Genomic DNA, 21,456 nt, shown 5'->3' on the forward strand with positions numbered 1-21,456 from the left:
AAACTCTTCCCGCGCTGCCCTTTTTCTTTCCCCCCCTTGCACGAAACCCTTCATCTCCCTCCACTCCAAACCCATTCTGCATCCATCTCTCTCTCTCTCTCTCTCTCTCTCTCTCTCTCTCTCTATCTCTATCTCTCGATCTCAATCTCCTGCGCCCCTTTTCTCTCTCTCTCTCTCTCTCGATCTCCCCTCTCACGAACCCCTCTTCTCTCCCTAACCATCCTCTCTCTCTGAATCTCACGAAGACTTCCCTCTCTGACGCCATAATCCGCATCCATTTTAGGTATGCAAGAATGATTTTCTTCTTCTTCTTCTTTTTCTCTCTTTTGAATATTTATATTACTGTCTTTTTTTTTATGGAATTGGATTCAGTTTTTTTTATATATTTTTTATTTTTATTTTATTTTAGGTTTTTTTTCTCTTATGAATGATATAGATGTTTTAATGGCTCTCTTTTCACCCTTCATTTTTCGTGAAAATCCTCTCCCTCCCTCTCTCGTTAGTCCTTGCATCAATGGCATCCGTCTTTGCGACTTCCATCTGGTTCGGATCTTCATTACAGCAAACAAATCGGAGTCAGGTAGCTGGAAGGATTTCCAATTTGAGGTTGGTCTCTGTTGGCAGGGTGAAGAACGTCAGCTTCCCATCTCTGCAGAACTCCCGATTCCAGATCTGTTGTGTGGCCAAAAAGGAGACAGTTGACAAAGTCTGTGAGATTGTGAGGAAGCAACTATGCTTGCCTGCCGAGATAAGTTTTTTTTGGGAAATGTTAATTCGCTTCACAATCTTATAAGCTCAATTGGCCACTCAGAACAGAGGCCACTGCTGCACAAGAGCCAGAATATACAAACATCAGGTATTCAAACCTTCCACTATTTTAACCTTAATTTGTAGCTAACTGTAGTTCAGATCACAGCTTAGATTATTATCAGATTACGCAGCTAGTTTATAGCAGAGTTGTCAGAGGGTCTGATGTAACATGTCACAAATACATTCCTAGCATGGTTGGGCCAAAAGAAGGTCTCTGTATGCTTTTTTCTTACTCTATGTTATTTGACTATTTATGTATTATCTCGATTGTATTTTGAAAGTTTTGAGTTTGTTGTTTATTTCATGCAGGAACCTGCATCAGAGATACAGGACAAGATTTTATTTATGATTAATAATATTTCATCTTCAAATATGGATGTGAAAGCAAAATAATTTACTGATGTCCTGAGAGAGCAGTACTATCCATGGTTTGCTCAGTATATGGTGATGAAAAGGTGAGAGAAATCTTATGAATAACCTTTAGTTCATAAGCTAATTTTTACTTTACTGGGACATTATATTTGCTTAGTATATGGTGATGAAAAGGTGAAAAAAGGTTTCTTCTAGTTAATCACTATCTTTGGATTGTTCAAATTTGAGCATCGATCTATTTAGCTAAGTGTATAGAAACCAACACATGTACATTGATGCATTTGGCCCCAAAGTCCCCCTATCTAGCTAATTAGTATTTGCTTCACTTTTGAGTTTCATCCAACTATTTTCTTTGTGAAGGACCATCAGAATGTGAGATTACTGTGGCATGACTTGAAGAAAGGCGATTTCTATCATCTAATGGCAACTTCAAAGTCTTTGCACTTATCATCTAGGTCTTGCCATCCAACAATATGTACGGTTCATCATGTGCTTTCTCACTTTTAGCTTCCTTTCTCCTTTAAATATGTGAACTCTAGTGTAGCCAATAAATTAAACCTTTGGAATTTGTACTTTCTATATCTGGTGACAAGCTTTGTACCATAACAAAATATTGAATTTTGGAGCATAAAGTGTTACATCTGCTGAGGAAGTTGTGCTCTTGCCCCATGCGAGCTCTAAGTTATTCATTAGTTGGGCCCATCAGTGTTATGTGCTGCAGCATGATCATCAGATGGTCCACATGTGTAGCCATTGATGAGTTTCAAATATCATCATTTTTCCATATATAATGTGGCCCACCTGGTGCTAGGCCTGACCTGATTTTTGGTTCGTGGGTAATTTGCTGGGATCTCCCTGGTGAAAAGCCTGGATCCCGCTTGTAGGTTTGGAAAAGGGGAGCTACCTGTTGTTGGAGCCTGCGCTTGAATTATAGTCAGTGCTCTTGCCATTATATAAACTGGAATAAGAATTCCAACAGTCCTCAACAATAGCAGTTGTTTGTCAGAGAAAAAAGACAGGATCAAAACATTATTATTCAAGGATGAATGCTAACATCGGATGTTATCTACACTTCCATCAGGTGGGTCCCATCACTAACATGCCCTGGCCCAAAAATCAGGCCAGTCAGCTCATCAGGTGGGCCACACATGCAAATTTAATGTGGATTGTTGCTTAACAATGCAGACCCAAATCCATTTCCTAATGTGTTAACAAATAACAATGCAAAAACAGGTTGGCCCCTATCTTTATGGAGACAACAACACAAGGCCCTTCACTTATTGGACTGTAAGTTTATACTTCTTTCATTTTTTAAAATCTTTTATTGCCCTTTATTATGATTCATGTTTCCTTTACAAGTGATGAGCTCTCACAAATGACATGGGTTATTTGTATTTTATTTGTTTCTATTGGAAGTTGGGTCTCAAGTAACATGGATTTTTTGTCTCTCATTTTCTTTTTTGCTCCCTTTTCTTCACTCCCTGTAGTAACATGTGCATGTACTCCTTTTCTCCTTTTTAGAGGTTTTGACTACTCATTTTCCTTTCTATTATGCAACTGTAACACCAATCGGCTTTTCCGTGGTCACAATTCCATTTTCTAAACCTTGCTATGTTAAATTTTTTCCTTCAAATCAGTTAGTGATTTTTTTTATTTTTTTTACCGTGTATTGTAACTCTTTTTGCAAAAAATCAGTAAAGTGATTTGGGTGATCTCTTGTTTTGATTAATATCTGTTAGATTGGCATGTTGTTTGTATGGAAAAAAATAATTTTTTAAACTAAAAATAAAATTGAGTTGAATTCTAAGATTGCAAGTGGCCAAACGGGGCATACTTGGACGCTTAAAATGTAAATCATATGTTTTTTTCTAATCCATTCTATTACTTAGTTTGTTAAACAATTTTCAGCTAAGAAATTATGGGACTAATGTTAAGTCTATGATGATGATGATGATCCCAAATCTAATTCGTGTAAAAATCTTTGTTTGGTTATTTTTGCATAATGGGTGTCAGAGTTCCACTTCTGCATTGTATAAGATTGTTCTGCACTTTCTTTTAGGAAATCAATATTACGCTTACATTTTAAAACCTGGATTGCATTTTGACCTGTTTCCATTGTTAAATTACTTCCAAATGGTTCAACCGCGTGTAAATGATTAAAAAAAAAAAACTTCTGATGTCTAGTTAAATAAACATATAAAATAATCTCTAATTTACTCTCAACTTGTGAAAGAAAAGATGGTGGCAAAGCTATTTTATTTGATAGTATGTGCTGTACTAATGTTCTGCATTTTTGGAGTCATTTCATTTCCAGCAGGCTTATGTTTTTTAATGCTGTAAATTTCAGGTTTTATCATGGTGATCCAGTGCTAAATCCTCTTACACCTTGGGATAGACCTCCATTGAAAAACATTTTCTGTATACATGGGATAGATATGAAGACTGAGGTAATGCTATTTTATTTGAATAATAATCATTTCTAATTTCTTCTTCTTTTTTTAAAAAAAATTCTTTTCATAATTGTGACTTGTGTTATGACTTGTGGTTTCAATTAGACATTATTAATTAAAGTGGTTTGCTTAGAAAGTTGTTGATGTGATCATTATTTGATTTGGCTTATATATGTGAATTTTTCATGCGTCAATTTGTTGCATGCTACTTTTTGACTTTTTTTTTCCTTTGTGCAGGATTTACATCACTTCAGCCTAAATTTAGACCATATAGAGGATTTTTTTTTTTTAATTCAAGACCATTTTCAATTTATTGTAATAAATATTATATTTCTTTTATTGTGTAGTAATATAAATTTTGTTTAATATTCAGTTTTAATTTTATTGCATCATTTTTTATGTTTAAACTAATTATACTGATGTAGCTTATACCCATTATATCTCACAGTTACAACAAAGTGGGTTGCTTAAAGGGGATGATCTCATGGATCGCTTTTTCTGAATCCTCATGGTAAACTTTTTCCGTGGTTTTTATTATGTTTCCATGAGAATCCTCCAGACCCTCACAATTGTTAAGAGTTTTCATTTTCTTTCTACCTATAATTTCAGAAAATTTCTGTGGCAAATTGTTTGGCCACTGACATGATTAATCCAAGCTCATTGTCCCTACAAATGCCACAACAAGTCTAGCATCTCTCATTTGCTGTTATTGATATGTATGCAAAGCTTGTGGTTTTAGTTATTAAGGTAGCAATCTTTTTTTTTTCTTCTGACTGAGCTTCATGCAATGAATGGAAACTAATTTGATGAATGTTTCCATCATAGTTTGGGTATCTATGAACAGTATCAGGAGCAATGGGATGATCTGTTGCAACCCCATGTGTGAGTTCTCTTTCTTTCCCTAAGGAAATACCAAGTTCATCATTATTCTCTTCCCTCAAGCGATCATAATAACCATGCTCTTGTCCTGCAAATCCTAAACCATCACGCCATTTCGACTCATGATAGCTTGCAGGTCTCTCCACTTGATCCTTGTAAAATGGACTGTTGTCATTAGGCAAAGCTGGAGATATGGCGTTTGTCGTATTTAAAGAATCTAGCTCAACGCTCAGGGATGAATTATTTGCTTTACTGTTTGGATCATGACAGGGTAAGAAGGTTGGCCAGCAGCAACACCGTCTCTCTCAGATGTAGCTCCATCTGAATTCTCAAGTTTCAAATTTTCACTTTCTTGTGGCAATTTCTCATTTTGGCTAACATCAGCTGACTGCAATTGGCTAGTGGATGCAGCCTTTTTAGTTCACCCTTCAGCCTTCTTATTGCGGAATTCCTCCAGCTGGAAAAAGAAGCAAATGAAACTTCAGGAAGCAAAGGAGATTCATACCCCAACTGGCCAGAACAATGTTATCAATCAACAAAAATACTGCAAATGCATATCTGAATGCAGAGCTGTTTCACTTACATTTATAGAGGTTTAAGCTATATAGCAAAAATGATTCCATAATTGCAATTATAATGCAGGTGAACAACTAGGATTGGTAGAAGAATAATTCAATTTGCAGTAGAGGCTCCATATTTCCAAAAGACAACAATGATAGTTGTGTTCAATCATATTCACATCACCCTTTGTTCAAACAAATTCACATGAGCAAGGAAAAAATTGTAAGATTTTTTAGCAGTGTCACCGTCCCTCCCTCCCTCTATTGCTTTTTGAGCAACCCGAAAATACCACACTAAAAAATTCCTGCAATATCTGATGTTGCATCAGAAAGACAATCCACTGTATGCAACTACTTGATAATGATTTTGTTTGCAATCTTTCCTAAGAGTAATTTGGGTTTGTTGTATATGATTAAAGAATTCTTTTAGTTGCTTACTTGATTGCTAGTTTAAGTGGTTGTGGTTTTTTCTTGGCAGGTTGTGGGTTTGTTGTATATGAAGTTCAATCAAGAATGGTAACTCCCTCTCCTTTTTGTTGCATTGTAAAAAGAAGTGCATTTGCTTGGTATGCTGGTTGCAGGTGATTTAACTGAAAATCATATCTACTTTGCAAACCATGTCGAGATTTTTGGAGGTAAGTAGGCACGATCATTGTGGATGGAGCATCCTGTAATTGACAACCCGTGCACATTACGATACTAGCCATGTATATAACATGTTCCCCCATTTTAACAATGGAAATGTGGAATTTGTTGCTAGAATTTTTTGTTTGATTCAAATCAAACTCCTTTCATCTCATGACTTAGTTCGGTTTCTTGTGCAGATAGTGGAATATATACATGTCTTTTAATGGATGTTGTGAAATGAGGTTTGTTCATGCATGGATCTATGGAATTAGGTGAAAGCAGATTTGGATTGAGCTTTGTGATTTATTTTTACTTTGGTTTTTTTTTTAAATTTTAATTTTAATTTTTATTTTTTATGTTGATATAGAAGCCTATGGAGTTTCTGAATGTGTTTACCAATGGCAGATCCTGTTTAAGGAATTTAAGAATTGGGTCCAAGTTGGTGGGAAATGTAGGTTTTTTTGGTTAGGCTTTGTTGGAATAAATGAATGTGAGAGCCTTCTGGAATTAGGTGATGTTGATTATCTCAGGATATGTAGCAGATGGAGTGTTATGGTTGAGAATTCTATTTCCTGGGAGGAAGTGGATTATTACATTCTTATTTCTAGCAGTTCATGGAAGAAAGCATCTGATGAAGAAACTCATGAGTTGATCTACCAGGGCATGTACTACAACGGTAAGAGATGCCATAATTATATTTTCTTTATTATTATTTTTTTAAAATAGGCAGTAGCTACGGCTATTAACCGTAGCCGTTTATGGAAACCGTAGCTGTTGCTGATTTCAGCCTATTGCTACAGTTTTCTCCCTACTTTTAGCTATAGATATAATCCGTAGTTGTAGATACTTAAGGCTACGGACGCAATGGCTACGGTTTTAATCTGTACCTATCATTTCTATGGCTATGGATTAAATCCGTAGCCATAACTTTAAGACCTATGGCTATGGTACCAATGGCTACGGTCGTGCTACGGACTATAACCGTAGCTATAGACCTTTAGCTACGGTTTTTATCCGTAGCCTTTACTCAGTTTTCTGGTAGTGCCTTGGTATTTTCGAAGGTCTTCTGAAGAACTAGATCGCCAGCTTGGAATCTTCTAAACTTTACGTGGGTATTGTAGAAACGCGACACTTATTGTTGGTGAACGACAATCCAAATCCGAGCTTGTTCCCTTTGTTCCTCGAGAAGGTCGAGACTTAGGGCCATTAGCTCAGCGTTGACTTGTTAATTGAACCATTCTATTCAGGGCATAGGTAGTCCAATTTCTACGGAAGTAACAGCCTCTACCTCATACGCCAGAGAGAAGGGGGTTTCTCTAGTAGTTGTCAGTAGTCTGGTATGCGCATAGAACTTTAGGGAGTTCCTTGGCCCAAGCTCCTTTAGTGTACTCGAGCTTAGTTCAGAGGTGGTGTTTGATAATTTTATTGACTGCCTTAACTTGCCCATTTTCCTGCGAGTGCCACGGCGATGAGTAAACGTTTCGTATACCGATGTTTTCGCACATCTCTTGATACTATTTGTTGTCAAATTATTTCCCATTGTCGGAGACAATGGTCCAATGAATTCCGAACCTACATATTATATTCTTCCAAACAAAGTCAGTGATCTTTTGCTCTGTTATCTTTGCTAACAGTTCTGCTTTAGTCCATTTCATGAAGTAGTCGACCGCCACAACAACGAACTTGGTCTGACCCTTACCAATAGGGAGCAGACCGATAATGTCGATTCCCCACTGACCAAACGGCCATGGTCCGGCCATGGGAGTAAGCTCCTTAGGCAGCTACCGAGGTATGTTCGTGAAATGCTGGTACTTATCGCATTTCCTAACGAGCTGTCAAGCATCAAGTTGTATGGTCGGCCAGTAGTAACCCCATCAAATCACCTTATGGGCTAATGCTCGTCCTCCGGAATGGTTTCTGCAAATATTCCTTTGTGGATCTCCCTCAGGACTTACTCTGCTTCTTCCAGTCAGAGGCACCTCAAGTAAGGAAGGTAAAATCCTTTCTTGTAAAGTACACCATTTCTTATGGTGTAGCGGGCAACTTTAGTTTTCAGTCATCGTGATTCCATTCGGCCTTCGTGTAGCTCGCCCTCTTTGAGATAATTGATGATCAGATCCATCTAAGTCAGTTCTAAGCTGACTGGAAGAAGAGCGGTGTAGTTAGTTTTATTAATGTTCAGTTTTACTAAGAACTCGATTGGGATAGACCTCGGGATCTCATCTTCCTCTGCTGTAGCGAGCTTCGCCAACATATCAGCTTTTGAATTTACGGCCTGAGGAATCAGGGAGACATTACATTTTTAAAAACTTCTAATCAACTATTTGGCCTTATGAAGATATGCTTTCATACGTTCTTTCTTAGCTGGTATGTTTCAACTATTTTATTGACGACCAACTGTGAATCGCTGAAGACTTCAAGATGTTGAGCCCCCATGTTGGCTGCCAATTTGAGTCCGACAAGTAAGGCTTCATACTCCTCTATATTGTTGGAGGCTTGAAATCTGAATCTTAAGGCATATTACATACATGTAGAGTCCGAGGTCTCTTGGACTATGCCGGCCCTGCTTGCCTTAGAAATGGAGGAGCCATCAACATAAAGCGTCCACTAGGGAGGGTAGGGGTGAGCTTGGGAGTTGGATACTTTGGCAGATTGTTAGTCGGGCACTATATTCGGGCTGAACTCCAGCCTGGGTAGGTCGATGGATTGCTCGGGCGTATGAGTTAGCTCGACGATAAAGTCCACTGCTTGACCTTTAATGGCCGCCCGCGGCTGATACTTGATATCGAACTCACTTAACTCGATTGCCCACTTAGTTAGCCATCCTAAAGCGTCTGGTTTTTTGAGCACCTGGCGTAGTGGTTAATCGATTAAGACGACAATGGTATGAGCTAGGAAATATAGCCTCAGGCATCGAGAGGAGATGACTAAAGCTAAAGCTAACTTTTCTAAGGCAGGGTACCTTGTCTCGACCGAAACTAGGGCTTTGCTAACGTAGAATACTAGAAATTTTTTTCCTTCGTGCTCCCTAATTAAGGTTGAACTAACTATTATATCAGAAATGGCTAGGTAAAGTAGTAGGGATTCACCTTACTCAGGTTTAGAAAGCAAAAGTGGTGACCCTAGGTATTGCTTGAGCTGCTAGAAAGCAGCCTCACAATCTTCTGTCCAGTTTACTACTTGTTTCCTTTTCAACTATTTAAAGAAAGGGAGACACTTGTCTGTAGCTCTAGACACGAAGCGATTGAGGGCAGCAATCCTCTCAGTGAGCCACTAGACGTCTTTGGTCATCTTTGGTGATTACATATTAAGAGCTTTGATTTTCTTAGGATTTGCTTCAAATCCTCGCTGGCTGACCAAGAATCCAAGGAACTTTCTCGAGCTAACTCCAAAGATGCATTTGCTCGGGTTTAACTTCATTCGGTACTTGCGAAGGATGAGAAACATCTCTTCGAGGTCGAGGATAAGGTCTGTAGCGTTAACACTCTTGACGAGCATGTCATCTATATATACCTCCATCGTTTGACATATCTACTGGGCGAACATTCTGTTGACCAACCGCTGGTAAGTTGCACCTGCATTTTTCAATCTAAATAGCATAACTCGATAACAATAAAGACCTTTGTTAGTGTCAAAGGCGGTTTTCATTTTATCATTAGGATGCATTACAATTTGATTATAGTCAGAATATTCCTCCATGAAACATAACAGTTCATGTTCGGCCATGCTATCAACCAGTTGGTCGATTCAAGTAAGAGGGAAACTAACATTGGGGCAGGCTTTATTCAAGTCTGTATAATCCACACAAACCCGCCACTTCCTGGTAGCTTTCTTCACTAGAACTATGTTGGTTATCCAGTTCAAAAAGTACACCCCCTCAATGAACCCAGTCTTAAGGAGTTTGTCAACTTCTTCCCCGATCACTGTGTATCTCTTAGGACCAAGTGCATGTCGCTTCTATCAGATTGGTCAGTGAGAAAGGTCAACATTCAAATGGTGTACTATGACCTTAGAGTCAATGTTAGGTATGTCCTTGTGAGACCATGCGAACACGTCTGCATAACATTGAAGGAGAGCCATTATGTTGTCTCGCAAAGCTATAGTTAAGGACGACCCGATTTGGACAGTTATGGATGGGTCAAACCCATCGAGCGGGATCTGAATGAGGTCTTCCATGGGACGACTTCTTTCCTCGGATTCTTCATGCAGATCTAGGAAGGCGATAGTCATTGGTTGGTGCGGGGTTTTTCAATGTCATCGTGTAGCACTGTTGAGCATCATGTTGATCGCCCTTTACTATACCAATGCCTTACTCGATTAGGAATTTCATGGTCAGATGGTAGGTTGAGACCACTGCTTACAAGAGGTTTAGGGACAGCCGACCAAGAATAGCATTGTAAACCAACAGCATCATAGTGACTTGGTTTTTTCCATCCCTATCTATGAGCAGAAGCTGAAATGCTCCTTTGGGGTATGACCTATGCTCCTGTGAAACCGAGCAATGGATTTTTTATCGTTTAAAGTAGGGATCAACCAACTCCCATCTTGTTGAAGGCTTGGGCGAAGAGTACGTCAGTAGATGACCCGGTATCAACAAGGATCTGAAACACCTTCCAATTAGCTATGGTCAAAGTGACCACCAGTGCATCATCATGTGGGTGATGGATTCCTTGGACATCCTCTTCAGTGAAAATCATGCTATGTTTTTCCAACTTTTGCTCTTTTAGAGGCCTTCTGATTAGCTGGACTTCCTCTTCAGGAAGAGTAATGCTTCTGACATGCACCTTCTGGGCATTTTTCGAGTCGCCTCCGCCCCCATGGCCTCTGAAGATAATTCGGATTTCCCCGGTCGGTTGGTTGTCGATCGGTCATTCATCCGTTACTACAACCTGGACTCCTTTGTAGTTTACGTACTCCCCAAGGTGAATGTTGTAAATGAGTGCTTCGATCTCATGTTTAAGGTCAAAGAAATCGCTTGTATTATGTTCATGGTCTTGATGAAAGAAGCAGTATTTATTCTTACTTCTCTTATCAGGATTGGATTTCAACTTATTTGGCCAATGGAGGAGATGCTTGTCTTTGATCTCCATCAGAACTTGTTCTGGAGTTTTGTTGAGTGGAGTGTAAGTTTTGAACTTACTGTCTGGCCGTTTGTTCAACCTACGGTTGTCCCTCAATTGGTCGTCCTTCCTTTTTCTTCTCGTTCCAAAGAATTTGGCTCTACCTTTGCTTGTTCTTTGGTTGGGGTGACCTTATTTTGGATGGCATCCTTTAAGATTCGGGACTCTCCAGCGTTAGCATATTTCTGAGACCTATTCAGTAGTTCAACCATCATCATAGGAGGGTTTTTGTCCAGTGAGAAGAAGAATCATTTATCCCTCAACCCACTCATAATAGCATTGAGGGCGACCACATATGCCAGAACCAGAATTGGCTTGAAGGTGTGAGGAGGAACCTTGGTGGCTCTCTTGCTGCTCAAGTTGTTCTGGCTACTCGAAGGGCTCCAAGATGCGATCAGGCGCAAGCAGAGTTGTGATTGGAATTGCCACTGAAGGGGATTGAGCCTTCTTCTTTCCCCTTGCCATTGTAGATTATCTGATGTATCTTTGGTAGAGTAAGAACCACTTCAAATGTCGTTTCCCTTAGGCGGCGCCAAACTGTTGATGCAGTTTTCCAATAGACCCTCCCTAGCTAACCCGCTTAAGCCTGCACAGAGAAGAAAAAAAAGCAAAGGAGACCCTAGCTTGTGCAAGGGACCCTTGGATGCTTAAGTCAAGAATTTGGGTCTTTAGTAGGATAGGATTTCTCTTGGAAAAGAGTCACCAGTCAAATATTAGGGTATAGAAGTGTGTACCTTACATTAGTTGGGAATACCTCTATTTATGGGAAAGGGAAGACGTGTGTGGTAGGGAGTCTTCCCTGATACGCTGGAGACAAATCCTGTTTCAAAATCCGTTCAGGATTCCTATTAGATCTCAAAGTTTTTGGGATCCGATCTAATCATCTAAAGATCTTGGGAGAGATCATTAGGCCATTGGAGGGATCTTCTGGTTATCGGTTCGAGGATAGGTCGTTTACCGAGTTTTTTATGGAACCAGCATATACCTTTTCTCGGAGGTCATCCCGACCTATAACTGAGCTCTAGTCGAGCTATGATCGAGCTATGGCCAATCTATAATCGACCTATGGGCAACTTATAATTCACCTATAATCGACCCATAGCCGAGCTATGGCCGACCCATAGGTTAGGTCGGCAATTGGTCATTTAAGTAGACTTACAATTGCCTTCTCTTTGAGTGTCTTTACAGTTGCATCATTCCTCTTGGAGGTTGGCTTGTTTTTGGATATAGATGTCCCCTAGGGCTCAGGTACCAAATGGCACACACTATTTAATAGAGTTGGTCTATTCCATAAGTCGAACTATCCAACATAATTATTTTTTCACCTAGCAGCACACTTGTGGCTCACCTAATGATAAATCCACCTAATTTTCAAACAAAGCATCTACAGTGTCTGATCCCCATATGAAATCCTCTGATCCCTCACACGTGCAGCTCAATATCACATATTCGTTTTCTGACCAAAAAATAACTCCCCCTCAAAAGCAACCCTCCAAAAGGTTCGGCAATTAGTCAGCTAAGTCCGCAATGTGCACTCGCTGTGCAGAAAGCGAGCAGAAGCCCCGCCACTCCAGTCCATTTGTTCTAAAAGAGGGAAGCCGATTACGTGTCGAGTAAATGTTGTGCGGTCCACCATGATTTATGTATTTTATCCACTCCATCCATCTATTTTACTAGATAAAAAAATGAAGCATATCCAAAGCTCAAGTGGACTGCACCACAGGAAACAATGTGAATTGAAGTTCTACCGTTGAAAAATTCATGGGGCCACATAAGTTTTGGATCAAGCTAATATTTATATTTTTCATACATCCATGCCTTATGATCTCATGAACCGGTTGGATGACAAAGCTTTAGCAAGTATTCAACGGTAAAATCATTAATCCCACTGTTTCTTGTGGTGTAGTCCACTTGAGATATAAAATATACTAAAATTTTGTTCTCAACTGCTAAAATGATCTCGAAAAACATATGGATGGTGTGGATAAATAGCGTATATTCAGGGTAGGCCTAACAAAAGCTGATTGGTTGGTGTACCACACACCAACTATATAGCTAGTGTAGATACGTGTCGTGCGAAGATGACCGCCGATGCTCCTCGAGCTCCAAGTTGTACGAACAGTTCAAAGGAGATCAAAGTTACATTGCCTCACAATGATGTAATTATTATATCCACACCGCCAATTCATTTTTTGAGATCATTTTAGAGCGTTAGCCAAAAAAATGAATCATATCTAAATCTCAAATGGACTACACCAAAAATAGTAGTGCGGATAATGATTTTCACTGTTAAAAAATATTTAGAGCCCACCAAAACATTTATTTTCCATCCAATTTGTTCATAAGGTCACAAATACTTGAATGAATATGCAAAACAAATTTCATATTGATCCAAAACTTCTGTGACCCTAAAAAGGGTTTCAATGGTAGACGTTCAATCCCCCACTGCTTTTTGCAATGTGGTCCACTTGATCTTTAGATTTGCCTTATTTTTCGGCTCAAGCTTTAAGAAGATCTCACAAAATGAATGGACAGTTTGGATATAACACATACCTCATGTTGTGACCCACAGAACTTACTAACATCAATACACCAGCTGTATAGCTAGTGTGTGGTACACCAACAAATCCGTTTTCGGGCCTAACATAGGCCTATTTAGGAGTGTGGATTTAGAACCCCTCGATTTGAAATCCTTTTGTTGTGTTTGGCACCCTAGATTGGGAATCAACTTTAATCCAAAAGCAGATATGCATGGTATATTTATAGGGGTTTAAATTTAATTACTAAATCAACTTTAATAACTCTATGCCAATGAGTCACCTATTTATACCTTTTGGGTTGAACGACCGTGTCTGTCATTCCCGGTACAACTTATGCCATTTAGCCTAAACGACGCATGCGCTGAAGTTGGCAGTTACCTTGAGATCGTGCGCCGAGTATTGCTCCATACGTGTGTTATTAGAGTTAAGCTTGAGTGCAATTGTAGGGCATGCTTCCGCCTTAGCCAATCTTATAATCTGAGTCCTTCCTGTGATAATTTAACCATGTTGCCAATGAGCTTCTACTCGGAGTCAGCGGACAAGGTGTGTAATAACCTCATCTGGGTTCCAAGATGATGTGAAAGCTTTACAAAAGAACTTGAACAAAGTAGTGTGGCTCGTCCCAGATTACGGGTTGGCCTGTCTTATTCGGACATCACTCTTCCCCAACGCAGTCAATTGACTGGCCGAGCTGTGCCTGCCCCAATTAGGGTTGGCTTAAATTCTTCCATAACAGCAGCCCCCTACTCTTTGAGTTCGAGCTCGGACTTAGAGAGTAAATGCATAGGGAGATGATACGTCATGCCCACCAATATAAGGACTCAGCAGAATCTAGGCAGAATCATAATCATGATTCTCTATTATTGAGGTGTCATACTATGGAGGTAACTTTTCGACTTCGAGCCTATAGCGGGCAAACACGTGGCGACAGTTAAGGATTCGAATCATTGGACTAAACGAGGAGCTGCTGCGTGGACTTCAGGAAGTGAGAAGACGTTTGCCCCATAGCTCCCATTAAATGCAAACAGCGTGTGGCTTGATGGAAGTGAGTCTGAACCAACGGTGTACTACCATGTACCCCGTAAGGTTCAGCTCGGTGGTGTTCTAGCTTCAAATACAACTGTCTTCCATCATTACAGTCAGCCAATTGAGACTATAAAAGCTGGTTCCTCCCCCTCATTTAAATCTCTCCTCTATTTCTCCTGAAAGACGCTTGCTGCTAGCAAATTCCTGGAGTAGGTGATTTTCTGTGAGTTCTTTCTCTTTCTAGTCCCCTTTTTCTCTTGTTTTCTCCTTTTCCATTCATTCTACGATGTCGAATGGGTCGGGTGGAGCTCGTGAAGTGCATGCGTTTGCGAAAGATTCGGAGCTAGAGATTACAGGCTCTAATGCAAGGCTTCGAAAGGCCCACTGGAAGCGATACCCCTCCGACCTCGTATCAAAAAAGATAAAGGCACTAAAGTTGGTACTCGCTCTAAGGGTTCAAAGAGAATATCATGGGATCCAATGGGAAGGGCGGTTGCTGGACCGTCGGGTAGCTAACCTGTCGAGCTTGTCCCCAGGGGCTTGATCTTAGTGGAGTCTCAGATGGATGAGATCCAAGCAAACTATCAAATTCTGAGCTTAGTGCATATCCGAGCTTCAGCTCCTTTGGATGCCCCTGGAGACCCAGCTGAAGGTGAAGTCGCAATCTTCATCTACGCCCTTTAGTGCGAGCTCCAATTTTCGAGCCATCCCTTCGTGTGCTCTATGACCGCACGTCTAAAGTTGGCTTCAAGCCAGCTCATCCCCAATGCTTGGAGGATACTGGTATTGTCCTACCCGATCTGGCATCGGCTCAAAAATAAAGAGTTGACGCCTGCCGAGCTCATGGTCATTTATCAAGCCAAGCACAACTTCCACGAGCCGTGTTGGTATTGTTTCTCGGCGAGGTCGCAGGATTCTGGCCTCGTCACAATGCTTCCCACTTCCAATAAGGATTGGAAGAACAATGCTTTTGGGCCTCGGGAGAGTGGGAGGCACCCACGGCCGAGCTCAGTGGTCTACGGGTCAAGGGCCCCACCAAAATTTCCACTCCAGGTCAGATTTTTTGAAGTGTCTGCTTTGTCGTCGCCTTTTGCATTATATCATTCTCACCTAATCCTTTATTATTCTTTGGCAGATTATCCGAGGGGCGTTCTTAAGTTCTCCTCCCTCCATCGGGCCCAGGTCGCTAGGGCGTGATTGCTTAACGCTGAGCAATGCGTCTGACATCACGTCATTAATCTGGAGGACCTCTATCAGTCCGGATTTTGCAGATTCAAACCTACCCTATTTGCCTTAGGTCAGTATCACCACATGGTTCATGCATTTTTAATGAAGCCACCTCCTTAAACTGAGCTGTTCTGCGCAGGTACCGGCGAGGTGTCAAGGTCGAGGAAGAGAAAGCCTCCTCATCTTTAGGAGATGCTATGCTTTGACCCTTGAGTGAAGGTAATTGTCTGGAGGAAGGAGACTCCCTGAGCCGAAGTTAATCCAGGCACCTCTACCTAGGCTAGGGTTGCAGCCGCTCCTGCCCCCGCCCCTGAATTGCCCTTGACTACCCCCTAGTCTAACTCGAAGTGGAGAGGGAGGCAGTTAGGGAAGAAGCCATAATCGTCCCCTCCTCTTTCGAGCCCAGAGGGGTGGCTCTGGCAAGTGATGAGAATGTCGTCCTGGTTCCCGCTGAGGTTGAACGCTCATTTGAGGGAGCTCGTTCTCCACCCAGGGATGGGGACGAGCCTATGACGGAGCATCAAACTTTGGCTGCTAGTGGCATCGGTGAGGTCGTGGGGTCTGTACCTCTCCCTAAGGCTGGGTAGTTCCCCCCTAGTTATCACATGTCTCAGCTAGTCGACTGGGCGGCAAAGCATGCTCCTGAGGTGCAGGTAGCTGAGCTTCTCACATAACACCATGAATCCTTCATCAACGATATTGCCTCGGTCTGCTATAAGGTAACTTACCTCCCTTAGCCGTATTTGCCTTTCCCTAGTTTTGACATATCTTTCATTTTTTCTTCTGCGCAGGCAATGCCCATGTTCTTGTCGACCCGCAAAAGGCTGTGGGAGATAAGCAAGAAAGATGAAGAGATCGAGGCTCTTTAGGGGGAGGTAGAGGCTCTCCGAGTAGAGAAGGTTGAGGCGAATACACTCCTAAAGGCGACGGTCAAGGAGCTAGAGGAGCTAAGGGGCCTTATTGCCGAGGGCCAATTGAGGGAAATGACGTTCCAGGGGGAAGTCAATGAGCTCCAATCTCGTCTGGATTCTGCAGATGCCGACCTGGTGAAGGCGAAAGCCTTCCCAAGTACGGTGGAGGATAATAACGCCCGATTGGCAGGCGAGCTAGGGCAAGAGAAGCTTGATGCCATCACTGATGCAGAGGCGGCCATTAAGAAGCATCTTGCCGCTCAGTGTGCCGAGCTTGAGGCCTCGGCCACTTCGATGGCCGCTGCTGCCATCGAGGCTTTTAAGTAGGGGTGTACATCAAGCCGAACCAACTCGAGCTGGCCTCAGCTCACCTTGGCTTGGCCACCAGGCACACCCAGCTAGAACTCTGCTCAGCTCAGTGACTGAGCCAGCATCTCCAGCTCGAGCTCAACTCAATCAGCAATCGGACCAATTCGAGCCGAGTTCGAGCCAATTTCGAGTTGTGCTTTTCTTTTCTTTTCTTTCTTCTTTTTCCCCCACTTCTCTACGCAATCAAACCCTTACTAAGCTTCTTTCAAATGAAACCTGTAATTCCAGCGCATGCATTCTCAAAGCCATAAAAGAAGAAGACATTTTCTAAAGAGAATAAATGCAAAACTTCATTTCCCAATAAATCAATTGATGCTTTCTGATTTTAAGAAAAAATGGGGCTTGAGGAACTAATCGAGTCTTAATGACGACGGGAAAAAAGGTTGTATAAAACTCATTTCAAATATTGTAGCTACCGAAACTAGAGAAACCCGAATAAAGCTGCATCGAGAGAGAGATTTCTTCTCTTTTGTAGAATTCAGATCTCACTGAGATTTCACGGTGTCTCCGTATCTCCCTTATTGGAACAGAAGGGATTGCCATGCCCTTCTGAAATGGAGATGCTTCGAACGACACACGTATGATGCGTATACCAAGTTAACCTGAGTCGATCCGAGTTGATCCGAGTCCAGCCGAGTATCAATCCGAGTCGAGTTGAGCTGGGGCCAACTTGAACTCATTTTCGAGCTGTAAAAAATAGCTTGACTTGGATCAAACTCAGTTTCGAGTCGAGTCGATTCGATTCGAGCTTTTTAAGGGCGAGTCAAGCGAGCTAACCGAGCTAGCTCAGTTTGTGTACACCCCTATTTTTGAGACTTCGGCGGAGCGGGAGGCCGAAGCTGAGAAGGTCTGCTACTATGGTTATAACGCTTGTGTAAAGGACATTAAGAAGCTTTACCCAAACCTCAACATCGTGACCTTAAGCACCAAAGATCCTTCTCCAGATGATCAGCCCCCCAGTGCCGATCCCCCACAGGCCGGCTAAGCCACAACTAATTCTGTTCTTTCTTTTACTTTATCTTTTGTAACTGAATATTATTGTGCCTCGATGCTATTTTGGATTCTACACTTGAAGATTTTTTTATGGATATGGTTGTCGTTGATTGCGTGGATTGTTAAGTGATGAGTTAGCCTCTTTTTGAAGAGTCGGCTCGTTAAAGGGTTCCATCTCTACAAATGAGAGACGGTTATCTTACTCAGTTGACGGTTCGATCACTCTTGTAAGTGGTCGACCCATCATTGTTATCTTCTCCCTTGATGGGGAAGTCTCATGTAGACCACCTAGAATAACTCAGCATTATGTAGAAGATTACATCTTTTATTCAAAATGCCATTGTAACAAGTAGGCTCGACTCTTACATACATTTCAGATGCTTGGCATTCCAAGGATGTCATTGTGGTCGTCCTTCTAGGTCCTAAAGGTGGTAGGATCCAAGTTTAGCTGAGTTGAATACTCGATAGGGTCCCTCCCAATTAGGACCCAAGAACCCTACTCCGGGTTCGACCGTGTTTTAGAACACACGGCGAAGGATGAGGCCTCCCCGTCGAAAATGTCCCATTTTAACCCTGAAATTGTAGAAACAGGCAACCTACTGATGCCGAGCTGCAATCCGTAGTCTCGTGATGTCCCTTAATTCTTCAAGCAGGTCGAGGCCTATCGTAATCTACTCAGCGTTCTGCTCGTCTCGATAGGTACGAACTTGAGCAATGGGAAGTCCTATCTCGACGAGAACGACGACCTTCATGCCGTAAGAAAGGGAGAAGGGGGTCTTTTCTATCACTGACCGAGCCGTAGTTCTGTACGCCCACAAAACGAATGTTAGTTCCTTTGCCCAATTTTCCTTGGCTTTCTCTAACTTAGTCTTGAGGTGATTCTTGATGATTTTATTCACAATCTCCACCTGGCCACTGATTGAGGGTGGTGAGGTGACGAGTAGGCGTTGATGATGCCAAGCCTTTTACACATACCCCTGAATCTATCATTATTGAACTGCTTCCCATTGTCCGACACAATGGTGTGTGGGATACCGAACTGACAGATAATGTTTTTCCACAAAAAATCCGTTATTTTCTGCTCAGTGATTTTTGTAACATGCTCGGCCTCGGCCCATTTGGTGAAATAATCCACCGCCATGGTCGCGTACTTGGTTTATCCCTTACCCTAGGGCAAGGGCCCAATGATGTCGATCCCCCACTAAGAAAATGGCCATGGTCTGCTCATGGGAGTCAACTCTTTCGCTAGCTGCCTTGGGACAGTGGCAAACCTCTGGTATTTATCACATCTTCGGATGAAATCTCTAGAGTCTTCTTAGATCATTTGCCAAAAGTATCCTTGATGGCAGTCCTCAGCTGATACTCGATGTTAAATTCTCCGAGCTCTATGGCCCACTTAGTTAAGCGCCCCGATACTTTAGGCTTCTGAAGTACCTGCCGAAGTGGTTGGTCAGTAAGGACGACTATCGAATGTGCTTGAAAGTATGGGTGTAATCATCACGCAGACACGACCAGTGCTAAGGCAAGCTTCTCCATGCTCAGATATCTTGTTTCAGTTGGAACCAACGCCTTACTGGTATAGTAAACTGGATGTCGTTTTCCTCCAGACTCTTTAATGAGGGCCGAACTGATGGCTAATGTCGAGACAGCCAAGTAGAGGAAAAGAGGCTCCCCTTTCTCTAGTTTAGATAGCAACGGGGGCGACCCTAGATACTGCTTCAACTACTGGAAAGCCTGCTCACAATCTGAGGTCCATTCCACCTTCTTATGACCCTTCGGCTGCTGAAAGAAGGGGAGACACTTATCAGTAGCCCTGAAGATGAACCATCTGACCGCAGTGACTCTTCCAGTGAGACAAAGGATTTCCTTTGTCGTCCGAGGTGAGCTCATATTAAGGAGGGCTCTGATCTTGTCAAGGTTTGCCTTGATGCCTCTATGGCTCACCTGAAAGACGAGAAATTTACCAGAGCCCACGCTAAACACACACTTAGTTGGGTTTAACCTCATCTGTTACTCCTGTAGGATAGAAAAGGTTTCCCTAAAGTCTGATATATGGTCGGCTGCCCTGATACTCTTTACAAACATGTCGTTGACATACACCTCTATGGTTCAGCCAATCTGCTGGGCAAACATCTTGTTTACTAGCCTTTGATATGTAACTCCTGCATTCTTCAGGTCGAAGAGCATCACCCGGTAACTATAAAGCCCCTTATCTGTGACGAACGTCATCTTCTGCTTGTCTGGAGGGTGCATCGCGACCTGATTGTAACCAGAGTACGCATCCATGAAAGTGAGGAGCTCGTGCCCGATAATGCTATCGACCAACTGGTCAATTCTTGGAAGGGGAAAGCTGTCAATCAGACAGGCTTTGTTCATATCCAAGTAGTCCACCCAGACTCTCCATTTTTCGTTGGCCTTCTTTACAAGCATAACATTTGCAATCCAGTCTAGATAAAGAACCTCCTCAATGAAACCTCCATTGATGAGCTTAGTAACCTTGTCAACAATTGCGGCATACCTCTCGGGCTCGAAGGCTCCTTTTCTATTTGACTGGCTTATGTTCCGGGTTCACGTTTAGCCTATGGACCATCACCTCGGGAGCAATACCTAGCATGTCATGATAAGACCAGGCGAAAACATCTCAATGCTGCCATAGGAACTCCAGCATCTGTTTTTGTTAATCAGCGATTAATGACGATCCGAGCTGGACTGTTCTGACCGGATCGGTGTCATCGAGTGTGATGGTCAAGAGATCGTCCATGGAGGAATTTCTCTCCAAGGGGTCTTCTCTAGGGTCGAGCATGTCGCCCGCAAGGGCTTGTTTTGTCAAGCCCTTTCTAACCTCTACGACATAACAGCATCTAGCCTCTCTTCGATCTCCGCGGAGGTAGTCGATCATTCCAATCGCAGGAAACTTCATCATCAGATGGTATGTGGATACAACTACCCTCATGGCGTTAAGGGATGGTCGTCCGAGGGTGACATTATATGCCAATGATGTGTTTAGCACTAGAAAGTCCACCAATAGGGTGACTTGGTTCTGTCCTTCTCCTGTTGTGACCGGGAGAGAGATCGCCCTTTCCGAGATAACTTTATCACCTGCAAAGCCATGCAACGAGGTCCGAACAGGTCGGAGGCATGACCTGTCAATGCCCATCTTGTTAAAAGCCTTGGAGTACAGTATGTCGGCTGAGCTCCTAGTATCGACAAGGATGCGGTACACCTTATGATTGGCTATTATCATTGTAACCACCAAGGCATCGTCATGAGGATGTTGAATTCCGTGCGCATCATCCTCTGTAAACATAAGACTGCATGGGCTCACCCGGAGTTCCTTTTTCGGACTGTCTACTAAATGGATGTAGTGCTCGGGGTCGGTGCTTCGAGCATGAGCTTTTCGGGCTTGGTTTGAGTCATTGCCTCTAAATGGACCTCCGTATATCGTTCAGATCTCAGTACCATCGTCCCTAGCTCTGCTTGGCTGCTCGTCCTTCCGAGCTTCTCTCTCTTCTTTCACGTATTGATGCAAGTGACCCTTGCGGATGAGGGTCTCATTTCCTCCTTCAAGTCAA

General features: G+C 42.3%; 1 protein-coding gene and 2 long non-coding RNA genes across 6 annotated transcripts; 2 read left to right on the forward strand and 1 right to left on the reverse strand.

Annotated features, from left to right (window-relative positions):
- Positions 1–758: 758 nt before the first annotated feature.
- Positions 759–3,337, forward strand: LOC131243287 (uncharacterized). Of its 3 annotated transcripts, XR_009169994.1 has the most exons (5): positions 759–856; positions 1,120–1,265; positions 1,543–1,657; positions 2,264–2,319; positions 2,416–3,337. It is a non-coding gene; the product is annotated as an uncharacterized LOC131243287 (long non-coding RNA). The 3 variants fall into 3 exon arrangements; XR_009169992.1 differs by having other exon boundaries at positions 766–1,265; XR_009169993.1 differs by lacking the exon at positions 2,264–2,319 and having other exon boundaries at positions 766–1,265.
- Positions 3,338–3,429: 92 nt separating this feature from the next.
- LOC131244573 (uncharacterized) lies at positions 3,430–6,020 on the forward strand. Of its 2 annotated transcripts, XR_009170399.1 has the most exons (6): positions 3,430–3,447; positions 3,530–3,629; positions 4,081–4,143; positions 4,242–4,379; positions 4,458–4,514; positions 4,782–6,020. It is a non-coding gene; the product is annotated as an uncharacterized LOC131244573 (long non-coding RNA). The 2 variants fall into 2 exon arrangements; XR_009170398.1 differs by lacking the exon at positions 3,430–3,447 and having other exon boundaries at positions 3,458–3,629.
- A 13,973-nt stretch (positions 6,021–19,993) lies between these two features.
- On the reverse strand, positions 19,994–21,128 carry LOC131244195 (uncharacterized). Its single transcript, XM_058243840.1, has 2 exons — positions 20,604–21,128; positions 19,994–20,434 (listed from the first exon to the last, which is right to left on the reverse strand). Exons 1-2 carry the CDS (start codon positions 21,126–21,128, stop codon positions 19,994–19,996), a joined length of 966 nt encoding a protein of 321 aa, XP_058099823.1.
- Between the last annotated feature and the right edge of the window lie 328 nt (positions 21,129–21,456).

The sequence above is a fragment of the Magnolia sinica genome, chromosome 4 (assembly GCF_029962835.1).
Source record: "Magnolia sinica isolate HGM2019 chromosome 4, MsV1, whole genome shotgun sequence".
Lineage (NCBI taxonomy): Eukaryota > Viridiplantae > Streptophyta > Magnoliopsida > Magnoliales > Magnoliaceae > Magnolia > Magnolia sinica.

Bases quoted from the DNA above. Each gene is read 5' to 3' on its own strand.
- LOC131244195 (XM_058243840.1), bottom strand. From the start codon at position 21,128: ATGATAATAGCCAATCATAAGGTGTACCGCATCCTTGTCGATACTAGG. The intron at 20,435-20,603 runs GTCAGAACAGTC...AACATAAGCCAG, and splicing joins CACTCGATGACACCGATCCG to TCAAATAGAAAAGGAGCCTT.